Below are 21,717 nucleotides of genomic sequence, written 5' to 3'. Positions count from 1 at the left end.
ATAAGCTGACAAACTAAATGCGTGCTTTAAGTGTTGACATATCTAAAATGGAGAAGAAAATTAAGGATAAGGATGGATTAAATTTAGGCAACATATCATTTATCAAAGTCAGGGGGTGGGCTTATTATTTGACAATGTAATTTTCCTAAAGAGCAATATTTCACATAAGGGTGGGCTTATTATTGTCAAATAAATATGGGATGTCATTATACTGTAGAAAACAATTCCTTATAACAGAATAAACAAGATAAGAGAGGCCCCATGAACCTATCAAAGTGTCAATGAAAATGATATTAACTTTAAATATGTAAATCATTTTGTTGACTTTATTAATTCTTAATTGGATATAAATTTACTCACCTGTATATAAAAGGTTCGTTTAAGTGTTACTATTTCATACAAATTATCTCGATTCGGATGTCTGGGGAAAAAAGAGCAAATTTATCATTATAATGTTTGAACAGATCAGTATATCTGCCTACTGCATATCACATTGAACAGGAAATTTTTAATAAACAGTATTTTTTCAAAAAAATCTTTGGAATTCCTGTAAAAAAGATAAAAATGTTTTAAGAATACTTCCACTGTGAACACAACAGAATCCAAGCAGCATAATATGGGATATCTGATTGTGTATGGTCTCCATTGTCTGACTGTACAGGGAAGGAGATCATTTATAAAGATCATCTTGTATTCATTCAAATAGCTTCTCCTCATTGTAGAAAAATCTTTATAAAACCAGAAAATGTCTGTAAGACATAAAAGTCCTGGTTCCCATGAAAACAAGTATCATTTTTTTGATGAATTTGCAGAAGTTGTGAAATGAAATATAACCTTTGACCTACAGGGTGAACATGAACCCAATCTGTTTGGAGGTTCAGGGTGAACATGAACCCAATCTGTTTGGAGGTTCAGGGTGAACATGAACCCAATTTGTTTGGAGGTTCAGGGTGAACATGAACCCAATCTGTTTGGAGGTTCAGGGTGAACATGAACCCAATCTGTTTGGAGGTTCATGGTGAACATGAACCCAATTTGTTTGGAGGTTCAGGGTGAACATGAACCCAATCTGTTTGGAGGTTCAGGGTGAACATGAGAGGTTCTCAAGATATGACATTTATTCTAAACAAAATGCCACAGGATAGTCAGACATGGGTAACACTACAACACCCCGTAAAATCAGACATTAAAAAAGTTTGTAATCAAAAACTGTAAGTGAGTAAGGATGTGAATATTTGTTTATAATTACATACTTGGTAGATACTTTCACTTCCTGGACATCGTTTCTTGGTATAAGGCCTAGTGGTTCTTTAGCCTGTGGTAAAGAATACATTTACTTTATATTATAGCTACTTTCATTCATGTCTTTCAAACTACATGTTCATCAATCATTATTCCTTAACCTTATGACAAAAGCTGTACTTTGAATTCATCCCCTCATATTTCCTCTGCTGGGCAATTTCACATAAGTGCAAACTTAAAGATTTTCACAAGAAAATTTGAATGGTGATTATTTTGTGAAGCAACATAAAATTATAGGACCTTCTCTGAGAGTAGAAACTGTTTAAGATTAGCTAACATTGATAAATCAATATCTAAAAACCTATAAACAAAATACAATAAACTGGCTTACCTTCTTAGAACTGAAATATAAAATGTTTTGTTCTGTTAATACAAAATATCTTCTCTTCCAGTTTTTTCTCTGCAAAAGTAAACAATGATCAAATTTTACTCAACAGTAGATCCAAAGGAATCCAGTATTCTAGTTAGTAACACTTTACATGACTGTTCAAATTCAATCAATATTACAGTTGTTTTGTCCCTAATTCAATATCAAAGTTGTTTTGTCCCTAATTCAATATAAAGGGCATTTTGTCCCTAATTCAATGTTAAAGGTGTTTTGTCCCTAATTCAATATAAAGGGCATTTTGTCCCTAATTCAATGTTAAAGGTGTTTTAAAGGGCATTTTGTCCCTAATTCAATGTTAAAGGTGTTTTGTCCTTAATTCAATAAAAAGGGCATTTTGTCAATATAAAGGTATTTTGTCCCTAATTCAATATAAAGGGCATTTTGTCCCTAATTCAATGTTAAAGGTGTTTTGTCCCTAATTCAACGTTAAAGGTGTTTTGTCCCTAATTCAATGTTAAAGATGTTTTGTCCCTTATTCAATATTAAAGGTGTTTTGTCCCTAATTCAACGTTAAAGGTGTTTTGTCCCTAATTCAACGTTAAAGGTGTTTTGTCCCTTATTCAATATTAAAGGTGTTTTGTCCCTTATTCAATGTTAAAGGTGTTTTGTCCCTAATTCAACGTTAAAGGTGTTTTGTCCCTTATTCAATGTTAAAGGTGTTTTGTCCCTTATTCAATGTTAAAGGTGTTTTGTCCCTTATTCAATGTTAAAGGTGTTTTGTCCTTAATTCAATAAAAAGGGCATTTTGTCCCTAATTCAATGTTAAAGGTGTTTTGTCCCTAATTCAATATAAAGGGCATTTTGTCCCTAATTCAATGTTAAAGGTGTTTTGTCCCTAATTCAATGTTAAAGGTGTTTTGTCCCTTATTCAATATTAAAGGTGTTTTGTCCCTAATTCAACGTTAAAGGTGTTTTGTCCCTTATTCAATGTTAAAGGTGTTTTGTCCCTTATTCAATGTTAAAGGTGTTTTGTCCCTTATTCAATATTAAAGGTGTTTTGTCCCTTATTCAATGTTAAAGGTGTTTTGTCCCTTATTCAATATTAAAGGTGTTTTGTCCCTAATTCAATGTTAAAGGTGTTTTGTCCCTTATTCAATATCAATGTTTTGTCCCTATAACGTTAAAGGTGTTTTGTCCCTAATTCAACGTTAAAGGTGTTTTGTCCCTTATTCAATATTAAAGGTGTTTTGTCCCTTATTCAATGTTAAAGGTGTTTTGTCTCTTAATCAATATTAAAGGTGTTTTGTCCCTTATTCAATGTTAAAGGTGTTTTGTCCCTTATTCAATATTAAAGGTGTTTTGTCCCTAATTCAACGTTAAAGGTGTTTTGTCCCTTATTCAATGTTAAAGGTGTTTTGTCCTTAATTCAATAAAAAGGGCATTTTGTCCCTAATTCAATGTTAAAGGTGTTTTGTCCCTAATTCGATATAAAGGGCATTTTGTCCCTAATTCAATGTTAAAGGTGTTTTGTCCCTAATTTAATGTTAAAGGTGTTTTGTCCCTTATTCAATATTAAAGGTGTTTTGTCCCTAATTCAACGTTAAAGGTGTTTTGTCCCTTATTCAATGTTAAAGGTGTTTTGTCCCTTATTCAATGTTAAAGGTGTTTTGTCCCTTATTCAATATTAAAGGTGTTTTGTCCCTTATTCAATGTTAAAGGTGTTTTGTCCCTTATTCAATGTTAAAGGTGTTTTGTCCCTTATTCAATATTAAAGGTGTTTTGTCCCTTATTCAATGTTAAAGGTGTTTTGTCCCTTATTCAATGTTAAAGGTGTTTTGTCCCTTATTCAATGTTAAAGGTGTTTTGTCCCTTATTCAATATTAAAGGTGTTTTGTCCCTTATTCAATGTTAAAGGTGTTTTGTCCCTTAATCAATATTAAAAGTGTTTTGTCCCTTATTCAATATTAAAGGTGTTTTGTCCCTTATTCAATATTAAAGGTGTTTTGTCCCTTATTCAATGTTAAAGGTGTTTTGTCCCTTAATCAATATTAAAGGTGTTTTGTCCCTTATTCAATGTTAAAGGTGTTTTGTCCCTTATTCAATATTAAAGGTGTTTTGTCCCTTATTCAATGTTAAAGGTGTTTTGACCCTTATTCAATGTTAAAAGTGTTTTGTCCCTTATTCAATGTTAAAGGTGTTTTGTCCCTTATTCAATGTTAAAGGTGTTTTGTCCCTTATTCAATGTTAAAGGTGTTTTGTCCTTATTCAATGTTAAAGGTGTTTTGTCCCTTATTCAATATCTTACTACAAAGCATATTGTTTACTAGATTTTAAATCTAATGAAAATATCAATTTGCTAATGAGTAGTTCATTAAATTTTTTTAAACTATTCTTAAACCCAATTCTTAAAAATGTCTCACAGCATCCAATTTAGTTTTTGTCTTAAATTTCTACTGACTGTGCGTACATAATTAACAGGAAAACAAGACATTTCTTTTTTCATCTTATAGTCTTGTTTTTTTCATTATCCATTTATGAACATAGTTACCTAAAAAACTTTATTTATGTCTAGATATTATTCATAATTCCTGCAGAACACATGACTTGTCTTTCTGTCATGTGATATACCCAAATTATAAATATATAAGGCACATATTTTCATATAGTAACATCACAGGATTATCTCTGTAGTCGTCCTATCTTGCAAAAGTCATCTGTCTTATAAAGAAATTGACTAAGCCTGCAATATTTTTCTGATTTCTATATAAATACCTGATATCATTATGTATCAAGAGATTTTTGTAATGTATATTGAGTGTATATAAAACAGATCCACTTCACTATGACCAAATAATTTCAAAATCTCACGACATTTTCTAGTGCTTTTAGTGAAATAATTGAGAAACAGAATCTTATATTTGATCAAAACAAGTAAACTCATTTAATACAGTTAAACCTGTCTATAAGGCCACCTGTATACAACAAATACCTATATATCTATCTTCAAAGGTAATTGATTTCAGGTCTCAATACATGTATGATAAAGTTCATAGGATTTTAACCTCTATATACAGGTCAACTGACTATAAGGGCAACATATTTCTACTCCACCATGTGACCTTTATAGACAAGTCAGACCATAATTTAATTTGACACTTTAGACTTCTCTGATACCAAAGTAATCCAGTTGTTGAATAATATTCATTATAACTTAGTCACTCATGTAAAATCCTCTTTCTAGCTCTGCAGAATGATTTTGGTTTCCTTACCATTCCACCTTGTTTGACTCCAAAGCCTGTTTTGATGGCAGGTAATCGGTATGCAGGTTCACCATGAGTGTCAAATTCCCCTTCACTGGACTCCGACATATCATCATCACTGGTCTGTAAAAGTGATTAAGGTCATTTAAATTTCAAGATGTATGGCAATATCAACACTCTATCTACCCAGCAGTTGGCAATGTCAGTACTCTATCTCCCTAACAGCTGGCAATGTCATTATCCTCTCTCCCTAAAAGCTTGCAATGTCATTACTCTATCTCCCTAACAGCTGGCAATGTCATTATCCAATCTCCCTAACAGCTTGCAATGTCATTACTATCTCCCTAACAGCTGGCAATGTCATTATCCTATCTCCCTAACAGCTTGCAATGTTATTACTCTATCTCCCTAACAGCTGGCAATGTCATTACCATCTCCCTAACAGCTGGCAGTGTTATTACTCTATCTCCCTAACAGCTGGCAATGTCATTACCCTATCTCCCTAACAGCTTGCAATGTCATTACTCTATCTCCCTTACAGCTGGCAATGTCATTACCTTATCTCCCTAACAGCTGGCAATGTCATTATCCTATCTCCCTAACAGCTGGCAATGTCATTATCCTATCTCCCTAACAGCTGGCAATGTCATTATCCTATCTCCCTAACAGCTGGTAATGTCATTACTCTATCACCCTAAAAGCTGGCAATGTCATTATCCAATCTCCCTAACAGCTTGCAATGTCATTACTATCTCCCTAACAGCTGGCAATGTCATTATCATATCTCCCTAACAGCTGGCAATGTCATTACTATCTCCCTAACAGCTGGCAATGTCAGTACTCTATCTCCCTAACAGCTTGCAATGTCATTACTCTATCTCCCTAACAGCTGGCAATGTCATTATCCAATCTCCCTAACAGCTTGCAATGTCATTACTATCTCCCTAACAGCTGGCAATGTCATTATACAATCTCCCTAACAGCTGGCAATGTCATTACTATCTCCCTAACAGCTGGCAATGTCAGTACTCTATCTCCCTAACAGCTTGCAATGTCATTACTCTATCTCCCTAACAGCTTGCAATGTCATTACTATCTCCCTAACAGCTGGCAATGTCATTATCCAATCTCCCTAACAGCTGGCAATGTCATTACTATCTCCCTAACAGCTGGCAATGTCAGTACTCTATCTCCCTAACAGCTGGCAATGTCATTATCCAATCTCCCTAACACCTGGCAATGTCATTACTCTATCTCCCTAACAGCTGGCAATGTCAGTACTCTATCTCCCTAACAGCTGGCAATGTCATTACTCTATCTCCCTAACAGCTGGCAATGTCAGTACTCTATCTCCCTAACAGCTGGCAATGTCATTATCCAATCTCCCTAACAGCTGGCAATGTCATTACTATCTCCCTAACAGCTGGCAATGTCATTATCTTATCTCCCTAACAGCTTGCAATGTTATTACTCTATCTCCCTAACAGCTGGCAATGTCATTATCCTATCTCTCTAACAGCTGCCAATGTCATTACCCCATCTCCCTTACAGCTGGCAATGTCATTACTATCTCCCAAACAGCTGGCAATGTCATTATCCGATCTCCCTAACAGCTGGCAATGTCATTATACAATCTCCCTAACAGCCTACAATGTCATTACCCTATCTCCCTAACAGCTGGCAATGTCATTACTCTATCTCCCTAACAGCTGGCAATGTCATTATCCTATCTCCCTAACAGCTGGCAATGTCATTATCCTATCTCCCTAACAGCTGGTAATGTCATTACTCTATCACCCTAACAGCTGGCAATGTCATTACTATCTCCCTAACAGCTGGCAATGTCATTACCATCTCCCTAACAGCTGGCAATGTCAGTACTCTATCTCCCTAACAGCATGCAATGTCATTACTCTATCTCCCTAACAGCTGGCAATGTCAGTACTCTATCTCCCTAACAGCTGGCAATGTCATTACTATCTCCCAAACAGCTGGCAATGTCATTATCCGATCTCCCTAACAGCTGGCAATGTCATTACCACCTCCCGAACTGCTGGCAATGTCATTACCATCTCCCTAACAGCTGGCAGTGTTATTACTCTATCTCCCTAACAGCTGGCAATGTCATTACCCTATCTCCCTAACAGCTTGCAATGTCATTACTCTATCTCCCTAACAGCTTGCAATGTCATTACTCTATCTACCTTACAGCTGGCAATGTCATTATCCTATCTCCCTAACAGCTGGCAATGTCATTATCCTATCTCCCTAACAGCTGGCAATGTCATTATCCTATCTCCCTAACAGCTGGTAATGTCATTACTCTATCACCCTAAAAGCTGGCAATGTCATTACCATCTCCCTAACAGCTGGCAATGTCAGTACTCTATCTCCCTAACAGCATGCAATGTCATTACTCTATCTCCCTAACAGCTGGCAATGTCAGTACTCTATCTCCCTAACAGCTGGCAATGTCATTATCCAATCTCCCTAACAGCTTGCAATGTCATTACTATCTCCCTAACAGCTGGCAATGTCATTATCCTATCTCCCTAACAGCTTGCAATGTTATTACTCTATCTCCCTAACAGCTGGCAATGTCATTACCATCTCCCTAACAGCTGGCAATGTTATTACTCTATCTCCCTAACAGCTGGCAATGTCATTACCCTATCTCCCTAACAGCTTGCAATGTCATTACTCTATCTCCCTTACAGCTGGCAATGTCATTACCTTATCTCCCTAACAGCTGGCAATGTCATTATCCTATCTCCCTAACAGCTGGCAATGTCATTACTCTATCTCCCTAACAGCTGGCAATGTCATTATCCTATCTCCCTAACAGCTGGCAATGTCATTACCCTATCTCCCTAACAGCTGGCAATGTTATTACCCTATCTCCCTAACAGCTTGCAATGTCATTACTCTATCTCCCTTACAGCTGGCAATGTCATTACCCTATCTCCCTAACAGCTGGCAATGTCATTATCCTATCTCCCTAACAGCTGGCAATGTCATTACCCTATCTCCCTAACAGCTGGCAATGTCATTACCCTATCTCCCTAACAGCTGGCAATGTCATTACCCTATCTCCATAACAGCTGGCAATGTCAGTACTCTATCTATCCAGCTGTTTGTTTGTGCCTGGTAATTAGCTCACCCATATCTTTTGCTGTTCATTGGAACTAAAAACAATTTTATCACATTTTCTCCTGACAAATTGCACATGATATGGAGCAGTTTTCACTGCATGAAATAAAAGACTCCTGCATTTTATGTTTACCTGTATTGGGATTTTACACACCACACCTCCTGCGATCTCAGTTTTGAAGCCCCGGTCGGACACACCATCCTGGTGCCATTCATTAACCCTCTCTGCAGAACTATCCATTGATGTAGGAACCTGTCAAGTTTTCAAATTGTAAACTACTTTAGAAAACATAATATGAAACCATGTGGTATGACACACTATTTACCCCATCGACCAGAAATATCCACACTCCCATTGAGGATAAGATTGAAATATCTTACCCTGGCAAAACAGCTTGCTTACACAGAAAGTGACATTTCAGGGGCATGTAATTGTTAATGAAGTCATTTTTATGATGTGTCAGGGTCAGTTGGGGTCATTGGTGTCATTAACAATTGTCATCTTGGTCTCAAATGCAAACAGTAAAAATTCAGAAATGAAAAAGCTAAGAGATGAAAAAGGGGAAATAACTCTGACAAAAAAGTTTGAATCAAACTGTTCCCTCATAAATTTCAAATGCCTTTCATGAATCCTGAGAGAGAAAATATGATGAAATAATATGTACTTAAAAAATAAAAGGGGTAGTAAGAGATTAAGGGATAATTAATTAAAAGAATGAAAACGCCCATGTTATTGTCATTATGCTCACCAAATTTAAAGGAATCAGTCAAAAACTAAACTAGAAGACACAACAGAATATTGAAGGAAGGACAGACAACACCACACTATATTCAGCCCCATCAAATTTTGATGGCACTGTATTCAACACTAAACACTAATAGATAAACAGGAAAAATAGTGTTCAATGTTTTGTTGTAAAGAATGCCTACCGTAATTCTGCTGGCATCGTTTAGAGCCTCTATCCATTTCCTCATATCACTGCTGTCATCTGCCTGAAGAAACATCATCTTCCCCGCAAAATTCACCACTGTAAATGGAACATACAAGTAAATATAAACATTAACCATCATTTTTCATGCAAAATTCACCACGTTGAAGTAAAATGTTAAATCTAAAAGTTGAAGTTTTACTTCTGATCAGTGACTTGATTGGGTTGTGTTAACAGTAAGAAATGTTAAATTCATACTGATAACTTGCAACTTGAAATTTACTAAAAAATATAGATGTAAAACTAATTTCACTTACCAAAACAGCTGTCTACTTTGGGTCTTTGTTTTCGTGCATCACTAACCTAAAGAAGGTAAAGTTTTCTTGTCATTAAAAAAAATCATATTCTTACATTACAGCATAAGGTAAATGTACTTGTCATTTCCAGGTGTGATATTACAGAAAAAGTGTTTGGCAAAAATTATCTTGAAAAACTTTTATAAAATGCACCACATTGCAAATTAGCAATACCATTCAGCTTTAAAAGAACAAATAATTTTGGTGAATTAAAATAATTAAGAGAGATTTAAAAGATACAGTGTTACTATAAATCATAACCAGAATTTGACAAACAAACTGTATGTACCAGGGGACATAACTCTCACAATATTATTTCATTTGCAAGATCTTTGTACAGTGTCTATTTATGAGATTAAAAAGGTGAAAAGGTGTCACATTTCACTAATTTCTTTCCAAATTTCAGAAAACATCTTACAGACATTTTCAATGTTAATTGTTAAGCCTTATTCATGTGACTGAAAGGGCTAGTCCAAAGTTGTATCTGTACATTCAGTATTCCCTGTAGAAATCATTTTGCAGAGATTCAAAAGATTATGGTCAATCAAAAGTCAAAAAGACAAAACACTTTTTGCTTTTTGTTTTTTCTTTTTTTATAATGTCTAAAAAAATTTTATGATTTTATATAAAAAGCCTTATAATATTGACCACTTCAATTGAATTGACCAACAACTTTTCCCCAAAAAAATGACCACTGTAATATTTTTACCTTTGAGATGAACTGTAAAGAAATTTCATCTACTGGTGTTCTGTTGTTGTGGGGAAGATTCTGTGATAAAAAAGATGAATTTCATTAAACAACGATCACAGATTTTATGATGGATATGTTATAAATGGGAACAGTGACAATCAAATGGTAAAGTTACATTATAATTTATATTCTTCCAAAGTATATTGTGGGGTGTATTTGAATGGCTGTAACTAACATACACCTGGAGATTATTTAATCATACAATATTTCATACACAATCTACACTTAAAAAATTTATGGTGTGAGGCATTGGAGCATGATATCATAATTCTATGTACAATTCTTTAGCAATTTGTTTTCATATTTTCATATGATATTTGAGTTTTTAATTTTTTTTTTTTGCCTGCCACTGAATTGGTTATCAATGTACACCAACTCATTATTAAATTAATAAAAGTGAGTGCAACGACCTGGGTGTGTCAGGTCATGACTAGTCTGTAATCAAAATGTCAAATTATTCCAGACATACTGTAACTAAAGTGTGACGGAGATATTAAAAAATCCATCAAGAAGTAAGTGTGAGAGATTAAACATTATAACTTATTTACTGAATTCATTTTGTTTATATATATATACATGTATATATGTGTGTAATGTATCATAATTCCTCAAAAACAAGTGAGGACCTCGTCAATTCAGTTTTTTAAACAAAAATTGAAGTGCTGAGGCCGTGCATGACTTATCGAAATAAAGGAACAAACCAAGTGGTTATGAGAATATAACTTTATGAAGCGTTAAACAATCCATCTTCCAACTGGATATTACCAGGAAGAAGCATTTCCTAAATGTGACAAGTATCATTATGACTGATGAGACTATAAACTTGCATTTATGACAAAATTTGGGTGAGACTTAAATTTCAAAATTAAAATGTTGAAACATTGGTTGATTTAAGCTATCACCAAAATGAACAGTGACTAAGGTATGTTCAAGTTGAACAAGTTCAGATACAGATGATATGTTATGCAAATGCCAGGTGGGCTAAACATCAGATTCTAGAGAGATATTTGTAACACAATTTAGCAATTTTCTTTTCTTTGAAATTGGTTCCAAAATTATCTTAGGATCAATGTGCACACATCTAGGGACATAGAAAAAAATACATATCATACAAAGAAACTTGAGAATTATATATCCTGTCATTCTCAAAGCAAAAAGTTTAAAGAATTCAAACAATTTATAACAGTCAAAGTCCATGAAGGGTGCCTGTTAGCTAGTATTTACGAAAAGTAAATTCCATATCAAAATGATGTTTTAATCTGTCTAAAAATACATGTTGCATAACGACAAAAATCTGGAATGTAAGAATTTCAATCAATTCAGAAATTCTAAAGAAGTTCCAACAAGTTGAAACTGCTGAAAACCATATTTACATGTTTATTATGTCATCATTCTACCCTCCATAATAATGCTTCAGAAATCAATGTATGTATAAGTAATCAACAGTCACTGAGGGCAGAGATTCTACACTACGGCAGCTTACAGAAATCCCTATCACAGATTTCAAGATATGGACAATATAACAACAAAACAGAAACTGTTGATAGTAGTAAATCTTATCAAATTTGATGTCTTTCTATGTCTTAAAAAGTAGTATAATATAGTCTAAATAAGTACCTAAAAACCAACATAATATGCAAAGTTTTTTTTTCGAGAAAATAAATGTCCAAAGTTGGGGGTGCGCACATTACATAGCTATAGGATTTTCAAGTTTTTTTTTCATGGAAAAATTGAAGATTCTGTGAGGCTGCCTTCATTGTTTGTAAGGATTAACTGGTACTAGAAACTGACACAAAAAGAATTGGACAATCTATTTATGAAGAAAAATAAGAAATAAGATAATTACTGTATATATTAATACAAACTATCTGCGTGAATATCATGCAAAACCTGGAAGAAGTATAAGATGACTAGATAGACAGAAAACTAATGATCAGTAAAGACAGTGGCCTGTTTGTTACCCAAAAGATATACTCAAATCATCTTACCAATGGATTGTCCATGAAGTACTGAAACTTTCCTTCTTTGGTATTAAGTATAAAATATCTTCGGCTAAAACGCCCACTATTCTCTTTTTCCTCCACATTGAGGAATCCACACAAGCGCCCGCGCTTGTCCATATAAGGCATGGTGCAGGATTCTAGGAGAAAGTTCGATAAATTTTTTAGGCACTAGACATCACTGACTTCCTTTCTAGAATTGAAGACCAGCCTGGACACTATACTTCCTTATTATAGCGTTTTGATCCCACCGTCCTGATGATGTATCTTGTTTATCTGGAAAGAGGAAATATGTACATCACAATCAATTTTGAATGGTCCACATTTATTGCCTATTACAGAATGAGCATGTTTACAATAAGCAACTGTTTAGAATAGATTAATGATAAAATGTACAACCTAGGGCAAAAATTTCCTTGTTTTTGTTAAAACTTATGACAAACTGTTTGTTCTATATGTCCATTTATCACTTGTAGTGTGACCTGTCACCTTGAACTTTACCTGAATATCCAAACAGAGCAACTACTTCCAATCTAAAGTACTTTTAAGCAACAAGTGTTCAAACTAGCCCATGTCTAAATATTTTCTACTGTAATTTTGTTAAGTCTAAACCTGTCTCTAGATGCTCTCTATATATCAAATCGTCTGTAATCCATATACCTGGTAACACAAGGAAGACGTCCAGGGGCATTCTTGTTTGCAGACAATAGTTATGGTTCATTAAGTATGAAGTCATGGTTAGATCTTTTTGTGTTAATAGTTCTAACTATCTCCTCTACCATTCATTTCAGCTCTTTAAGATCAAAACATAATAATTTCTCTTATTTCAGGCACAAAGTCTTAAGTATGAAGAAATAACTGCCAGGTATGCTGTATCCTACATTTACAATTTTAGCAAATTAAGTACACTACATACAACAGCTGACAATGACGTTACATCAGCAGTTCAGCTTTGTTATGTAATAAACCTTTAATGGTCTGTAACAACAAAGGTACAATTGTATAAATATCCTGAGTAAAAGTTACACTGTCATAAGAAATATCTAAAGTACAGGTATCAGTTACATTTAATTTTTCCAAATTGCTTTAGGATATAGTTTTGTGGCTTTACATATGAGAATGTGACCAGAATCTGTGATTAAAAAGTAGTCCTGTCTCCAGTGCCATAGACAAAAGAAAAATTGACGTCGACCATATACTGTTAATGCTTCTACTTAATATTGTCTAATTGCATAAATTTCTTCAATTTGATTCAATCACCTACTTTATATGGTTATATGTCAGACAGACAATGTTATATAATTACATGATTTTGATTATGACATTACTTTGTGCCAAAAATCATGTAAAGGTACATGTAGATCACAAGAGAGAAAAAATATTGCACAGGTAATGTATGAGATTACCCTAACATGTGCACAAGATATTTACTCAAGTTACATCTGTTTTTTTATTCATCACCACTTCTTATTACAGTAAATCACTAAGATTTTGTGAATACTTTATTTTGCAAATTCATCAATGCAGACATATTGGCAAATACATATCACTAACGCTGATCTAAAACTGGTGACTTTGAATTTCCAAAGAACAAACTATTAGAGACTAGGATTGAGAAAATCTCCTATATCTGCAACCAATAGCTTCATATTGGCCTCCATTTTGCTTACGATACCCATGTGACTATACCTGAAAAGTGATTCAGCCATGTGATACATGTTATGTCTATAATGAATTGTGTCATTATTGGAGTACAAGCTAGGATATAGACAAAAGAAACAAACACGAATGATCCACATGCTTTAATGTTTGGAAAGTGAGATGAGTGGTTTTCAGGAAAAATTGACAGGACTTCAATCTGCCAGATGTCATTGTGCAATGTTTAGCGTTTCAAGCATGTTTACACTAATCATACAGTAGTCATGCCTGCAGTAACATCTTTGTTATTGTAAATATTTTAGCACCTTCCCTTAAAAAAAAACAGCATAAGGGAGTAATATATGGCTAAAAGATTTGTTTGTGATAATATGATAAGGTATATATAAAAATATACAGGGAATATTTGTAAAAGTAAGTTAACGGTGGAATAACAAGGATGTCATCAAGTGTTTTGTACAAATAAATGCGAGAGACAAAATATAGGTGATTAACAGTGTACTGTGACCGATGCCTTAACAACAATTACATGTTACTTGTTTCTGTTTTCATTAGCTAAATCCAGATGGATTTAATTTTCATGGGTCTAAAACCAGTAACAAATATTGTATTGTCAATTCTTTTCAGAGGAATGATATTTTTTGCTATATTGAAGTACATTAATTTGATCATGAAAAGTTAATTCATGAAATAATGCGATGTAAGTGTATAAGACGTCCTTTTACATCCAGATCGCAAAACTTTAATTTTTTAAATATTTAATGCATATTTATGATGGTTTTAAAAGAAAATTGGGAAAATTTTGACTTGTGATAATGACCAGCTATACCGTATTAGTATTTCCAAATATTCACACAAGATAAGATAGCAGAACATGTACAGCTGTTCCACATTTGTTATCAATTTTAAGTCAGATTTGATCCTTGACACAGCTACCAGTGCATAACATATATTTTTATACACCTGTCGAATCATGTGAGCAGGCAGGTGGGTAGACGGGTGGGCATACATGGTATCCACTTGATAACTTGAATATTTTTCAACAGGTAATCTTCAAACATCATAGGGAGGTTTATTACCATGACTGCTTGGACCAATTTGATGACTGCAATTTTCATACCAAAATTTACAGAGTAATAGCCCTTTATTTAATTACAAAACAGTGTCTCCTTAATATCGCAAGTAGTTTTAAAGATCAACTTCAAATTTAATAAAGAGGTTCAATACCTATATAGCTCAGACAAGCTTGATCACTAATTTTCTGACTGCTATTAATGGAGTTATGGCCCTTACTCAATAACCAAAACAGTGTTTACTCGACATCGCAAATGGTTTTCAAACTTAATGCAAAGGTTTTTCAGACAAAATATTCTGCAGTTGTATAGCTTTTTATTCAATTTCAGAAACAGTGTCCACTCAATACCTCAATTAGCTTTCGAAACATCACCTTCAAAACTTGATAGTAAGGTTCATTACACTGACCACTTGAACATTTTACGACAGCATTATTTCGTCAGTAATTCACAAAGTTATGGCCCTTTATTCAATTGTTAAAACAGTATCAATATCTTGATTAGTTTTCTATACTTTACATTCAAACTCCATAGGTAGGTTCATTACCATTATAGTGAGGACAAGTTAGATAACACATTCAAAGAGTTATGGCCCTTTATTTCAATTATCTAAACAGTTAGTTCCCAATGGAAACACTTAAAACTTATACTGATTACTCTTGTTGGCCCGGATGTAAGCACAAGGGGTCTTATTGTGGGAGGAAACCAGAGTACACGGGGAAAACCCACGTGGTCGGGCAGGTGACCCCTTACATTTTCACATTTCTACATTATTTACAATGTATATATCAATAACGAAGAAAAACATCAGATATCTGGATTATGACTCACTTGGTATATAATCAATATAAATTACTGCCCAAAGATCTCAGTACAAGCTCCTGTATATATTTTGATAATACTCAAAAGTGGCTTTGATTTGATCAAACTATAATCTCTAAATAAGAAGCTACATCTCTCCAATTCCTTTAGATGTCTGATCATCTGTAGATTATATCAACATTTTATTTACTTTTAGAAATGTAAACAAAATTCAATGAACCAATACATTAACAGAATAGCTATGTGTCCCACGAGGATCTTATATCACTATACAGGGAGTTATCTCTACAAATATCAACGTTAGCTCTGTACCTGTACTATAATGGCTTTTACTCAATTTCAATTATCAACTTGGCTGGATGTCAAAAATATTTAAATTAAGTATTTGTGTGTACATACATAGAGTTGTCAAGATTGACAGTATCTATGTACATTTATATTTACAACAATGTACAAGAAAATTAAAATAGAGTTTCTGTAACCTCACTTGTTGTATATCTTCAATGAAATAAGAGTTAGAGTTTCAATTTATTGCACATATTTCTGATTGGTTTATCTTAGGGTACTTAAACTGAAAAAATATCCAAGGGGCCGATGCATTTAACGTCCGGGGCTGAGCTCAATACAGGACATTCAAAAAACATGTTGGTTATGCTAGAGAACAGCAGCTTAATCAAGTTATTGATTTAAACACAGTTTATCTGTTTAATCTGACAAATGGAATTAGGTAGAAGTTATCACAACTTGAGACTTTTGAAAATGCTGTCTCTTCTAAGTTATTCCTCGGTTTATATTGTATGCTGCATGTGTTTCTTTACTCTTTACAGCAAGCAACTTTTTCACAGAAAAATTATTGCTATAAGGATTCAATTCCATATGGACTTATGATTTTTGAAGATTTTTGCCATTGCTCTATAGATCACTTATCTGAGTAAATACTCTTTTTCAGGAAAGATGTTCATTTGTATCTTGACAAAATTCAAACTATTCTCTACAGAATTTGATTTTCCTATATGCTTAAATTACTGGTAGTGAAAATTTTACACTAACCATACCCAGTATTAACCAATTTTTTTTTATTTCCCAGGAGAAAACGCTCATATTTATATCTACAAGCCTCAAATATATGCATAAATTTTCTTTTACAAACAAAAAATTTTATCATACATCAAAACTACACAATTTAACTGCTGATAACATAAGCTACTCTTTCACAGGAAGGACAAATTGGATTTTTAAAAACAAATAATGAATTAAAACTTAAGAAGATTTGGTAATAGTAGTGGTTGGATAGTGGGACACCAGATAAATGATGACTAAATAGTGGGACACCAGATTTGTGGTAGCTGGATATTGGGACACCAGATTTGTGGTAGCTGGATAGTGGGACACCAGATTTGTGGTAGCTGGATAGTGGGACACCAGATTTGTGGTAGCTGGATATTGGGACACCAGATTTGTGGTAGCTGGATAGTGGAACACCAGATTTGTGGTAGCTGGATATTGGGACACCAGATTTGTGGTAGCTGGATAGTGGAACACCTGATTTGTGTTAGCTGGATATTGGGACACCAGATTTGTGGTAGCTGGATAGTGGGATACCAGATTTGTGGTAGCTGGATATTGGGACACCAGATTTGTGGTAGCTGGATATTGGGAAACCAGATTTGTGGTAGCTGGATAGTGGGACACCAGATTTGTGGTAGCTGGATAGTGGAACACCTGATTTGTGTTAGCTGGATATTGGGACACCAGATTTGTGGTAGCTGGATATTGGGACACCAGATTTGTGGTAGCTGGATAGTGGGACACCAGATTTGTGGTAGCTGGATAGTGGGACACCAGATTTGTGGTAGCTGGATAGTGGGACACCTGATTTGTGGTAGCTGGATAGTGGAACACCAGATTTGTGGTAGTTGGATAGTGGGACACCAGATTTGTGGTAGCTGGATGGTGGGATACTAGATTTGTGGTAGCTGGATAGTGGGACACCAGATTTGTGATGGCTGGATGGTGGGATACTAGATTTGTGGTAGCTGGATAGTGGGACACCAGAATATTTGTGTTAGCTGGATAGTAGACCACCAGATTTGTGGTAGCTGGATAGTGGGACACCTGATTTGTGGTAGCTGGATAGTGGGACACCAGATTTGTGATGGCTGGATAGTGGGACACCAGAATATTTGTGTTAGCTGGATAGTAGACCACCAGATTTGTGGTAGCTGGATAGTGGGACACCTGATTTGTGGTAGCTGGATAGTGGGACACCAGATTTGTGGTAGCTGGATAGTGGGATACCAGATTTGTGGTAGCTGGATAGTAGGACACCAGATTTGTGGTAGCTGGATAGTAGGACACCAGATTTGTGGTAGCTGGATAGTGGGACACCAGATTTGTGGTAGCTGGATAGTGGGACACCAGATTTGTGGTAGCTGGATAGTGGGACACCAGATTTGTGGTAGCTGGATAGTGGGACACCAGATTTGTGGTAGCTGGATAGTGGGACACCAGATTTGTGGTGGCTGGATGGTGTGGTACTAGATTTGTGGTAGCTGGATAGTGGGACACCAGATTTGTGGTAGCTGGATAGTGGGACACCAGATTTGTGGTAGCTGGATAGTGGGACACCAGATTTGTGGTAGCTGGATAGTGGGACACCAGATTTGTGGTAGCTGGATAGCACCACAACCAAATGAGTGATGGCAGGATAGAGTGACAACCAAATCAGCAGAGACTGGTTACAGATAGACAACCAGATAAGTTGTAATTTGAGTGTACAACAACCAAACCAATCATCAAATTAGTTGATACTAGATAGTTGGACACCCACTTTGGTAGTAGCTGAATAATGTAACAATCAGATCAGTGGTGGCTGACAATTGGGCAACCTGATTAGTGGTGACTAGATAGTGAGACAATCAAATTAGTGGTGCCTGAAAAGTGGGATAACCAGATCATTGCTGGCTGGATAGTGGAACATCAAATTAGTGGTGGCTGGATATATATTAGGACAACATTGAGTTATTAAGGATATGAAATAAACATTAATTTACATCTAGTATGACAGGACTTTCTTGTGAAGCTTGACTTCTTCAACAACAATTCAATTTTAAAGTAACTTACAATGCACACTAAGCATATGTTTACATCTCAGAATGTATCCTTTATCGAGGAATGCTTATAATATGCTAACAGATAGGTCATGCATATAACTCTTGCATGTATAGGTGTTAAAAGTGAGATCATATAATTGATTTATTTTACATGAACATCACCTTAGCAAATGGCACTTCACACCAAATCATGATAAAATCCACAACTAATGATTAATGCACACCAATTACTTTTTAAAAGTATAACACTTATTTCCTCATTTTGGGACTGGCTTGCACTTGGGCCTCTCTGCCATCAACATGCAAAGTTTGACAGAACTGAAAAGTGCATTAAGCCACAAGTACCAAATAACATAAATAAAGGCTTAAATGAACTTAGGTTATCATATAAAAGAAAATCATAAATTTATATTCAATCAGTAACACATTTTTACCATATTTCATATAGTCAATACAGGTCATTTCCAATAGCCATAAATATTTTTCCTTTGTACGTTTTTTTGTAAAGTGAAGAAAAAACTGTCAAAATCATATCTAAATAAATCATGTCTAGACGTTATCAAATTTGCCCTGGTCCTGGCAATACGGCTAGTCTCCTCTAGCTCCACACCAGACCTTATAAATTTTGATGGGCAGATGCTCCACATCTGACATTTACCCGTCAAAATGCCGTACATGCCTCAGTATGGTGATGGAATCAGAGAAAACAGGCTGCTATAAGTGTATCAATAAGGAAGGGAAAAACACACAACTGCATAATTAATCATATGTAAGAAATTTCAATGTGACATGCAAACCATTTTATTTAAAAAAAACTTCTTCCATAGCCCAATTATTTAATTATCATGTGACAATACATGCACTGGTACATGTGGTCACCTTATAGCTAATTTCAAAATGCATTCTGAAGGCAGCCATCATATGGTTGTACATCCAACTTCATAATGCAAGCATGTTTCATATACACATGCAGAGCTCAACATATTATATACCATGTGCAGGGATCATTATCTGTACAATTTGTCTAGACAGTCCTGTGATCTTTCCATATCTCTCGATGTAGATGTGCTGCTTACTGTGTGTGGTTCTGACTACGTGTAGCACATGTACACTCGTCACTATTTTTATAGATTACACAATATATAAATATATGTGATATCAATTTTCACTTAGTAAAATATATGAATTACAGTACTTTTTACAATCAAGCGTTTTCTCATCTAAATGCATGTCTTCCTTATAAAATCATATAAATCGCTTAGCATACCAATGGCATCGGACTTACACAAAGCTGAGATAATTGACAGCAACATATACCGAAGTTCCATATTTGATGTAATATCCAAGATAAAGCGTAATAATCATAAGGAAAAACAACCCGCGTATTTTAAGAATAACATCATATTAACCTTAATTTACCTTCAATACGCACAAAGAGCATGTGCTTCCAGTTTAATGCCCCATCTGTAACTGATCAACCATGAATCAAGGAAGCGCCGGAGTCCTTAACCGCCATATTACTATTTACCGGAAGTTACATCGAGAGGGCCATCTCAAAATAAAATGAAAGAATTCTAGTAAACATTTAAATTACTATAATCATAAAGTTTCTTCCTTTATTGTGCACGGTGATAAAACAATGTAATACGTTGTCATTTTGATATTATTGTATCATTGAACTTGCATTAATTATCAAAATTAATTTATTATTATCCGGACTTGTCATTGCTTACCCGATCATTGTTTATAAAAGACGTGTAATGGCGGTAAGTGTAAAATTTTCCTAGCAATACTTAACGATATTTCCGGTGCATGGCGGTTAGGTTCTATACCAGACTCGTTTATTTCTTCCCATGTTATTGCTCTGACGCTACCTCCGATTTTAATATTGGCTTTGTAGTTGTATAGGAGCTTGATTTTTTTCACAGTACTTGCCCAGCCTATTTTTGAAGAAGTGTTTATTTGGGACTGTTACAATCTGTTTAGGTAGGTTATTCCAAATATGTGCACTTCGTTGTGTGAAATATTTTTTTCCTTTTCTCTGTACCCCTTCAATTTTTTCTATGGATATCATTTTATATGATACCCTATCCGACTGGCATAATCACGAGTGTCCTCACAAGCCCCAAGAACAGGCCTGTGTCTAGGTGTCCGAATGCTCTTCTTAATATGGCAAACATAGAATTAGTTTTGTTTACCTTTTCACATATGTGATCTTCAAAAGATAGCTTATTTTCTGAAAGAACTCCAATATCTTTTTCTTTTTCTGTTATTTGTAATATAACATCATCAAGTGTGTATCAATGTATGATGGACTGTGCTATTTTCTTCAAATTCATGTGTGTACATTTATCTGGATGGAATTTCAATAATTATTTGTTGCTCCATTCTGACATAATGTCCAGGGCTTCTTATAGTTTGCAACTATCTTATGCACTGTATATAAATCTAATGATTTTTGTGTCATTTGCGAATAAGAAGATTTTTAATTTACTGTATCTGGTAGGTAATTTGTAAAGATCACAAACAATATCGGTCAAAGAACTGAGCTTTGAGGAATCCCTGATATTACATCGTCTAGTCTGAATTAATTCCATTGATTGAGACTCTCTGTGTCCTCCCTACTAGCAAACTTTCTATCCAAGATATCATCCCTCTGCTTATTCCATAGGAATGTAGTTTGATTAGAAACCTCTTGTGTGGAACTGTATCAAACACCTTTTGATTGTCCATATAGATACAATCCACAGGGTTTCCATTGTTAAGAACATTGGTCCATTCATCTAGTACCTCTAATAATTGTAGAGTGGTTGACTTTTTTCCTGATATAAATCCAAATTGTTTGTCACTGAAAAGGTTGTTGTTTTTCATGTGATTTATAATGTGATCTCTAATAAGTGATTCCATAGTCTTGCAAATTATTGATATCAGACTCACAGGTCCGTAATTTCCAGCTTGTGTCACTTCTTAAAAATTG

The 21,717-nt window shown here is 34.7% G+C and overlaps 2 protein-coding genes across 2 annotated transcripts in view; both read right to left on the bottom strand.

Annotated features, from left to right (window-relative positions):
• Window positions 1–20,234, bottom strand: part of LOC132552847 (pleckstrin homology domain-containing family A member 1-like) — a 37,466-nt gene extending 17,232 nt beyond the window's left edge. The window contains exons 1-10 of the mRNA XM_060217038.1: window positions 20,160–20,234; window positions 12,065–12,352; window positions 10,035–10,094; window positions 9,287–9,332; window positions 8,971–9,068; window positions 8,174–8,293; window positions 4,900–5,013; window positions 1,634–1,702; window positions 1,254–1,315; window positions 361–421 (exon numbers count right to left, since the gene is read on the bottom strand). Coding sequence (XP_060073021.1) covers window positions 361–421; window positions 1,254–1,315; window positions 1,634–1,702; window positions 4,900–5,013; window positions 8,174–8,293; window positions 8,971–9,068; window positions 9,287–9,332; window positions 10,035–10,094; window positions 12,065–12,205 — 771 coding nt within the window. The 5' untranslated portion in view covers window positions 12,206–12,352; window positions 20,160–20,234. The remainder of the gene's footprint in view (window positions 1–360; window positions 422–1,253; window positions 1,316–1,633; window positions 1,703–4,899; window positions 5,014–8,173; window positions 8,294–8,970; window positions 9,069–9,286; window positions 9,333–10,034; window positions 10,095–12,064; window positions 12,353–20,159) is intronic.
• On the bottom strand, window positions 16,888–20,068 carry LOC132552835 (adhesive plaque matrix protein-like). The gene is made up of 2 exons (XM_060217025.1): window positions 20,008–20,068; window positions 16,888–18,299 (listed from the first exon to the last, which is right to left on the bottom strand). Exons 1-2 carry the CDS (start codon window positions 20,066–20,068, stop codon window positions 16,888–16,890), a joined length of 1,473 nt encoding a protein of 490 aa, XP_060073008.1.
• Window positions 20,235–21,717: the final 1,483 nt, after the last annotated feature.

The sequence above is a fragment of the Ylistrum balloti genome, unplaced genomic scaffold, assembly GCF_031769215.1.
Source record: "Ylistrum balloti isolate Yb309-2 unplaced genomic scaffold, AGI_CSIRO_Ybal_v1 Utg370282, whole genome shotgun sequence".
Lineage (NCBI taxonomy): Eukaryota > Metazoa > Mollusca > Bivalvia > Pectinida > Pectinidae > Ylistrum > Ylistrum balloti.
Note: the sequence above shows the minus strand (reverse complement) of the source record. Positions and strands in the feature narration are given on the sequence as shown.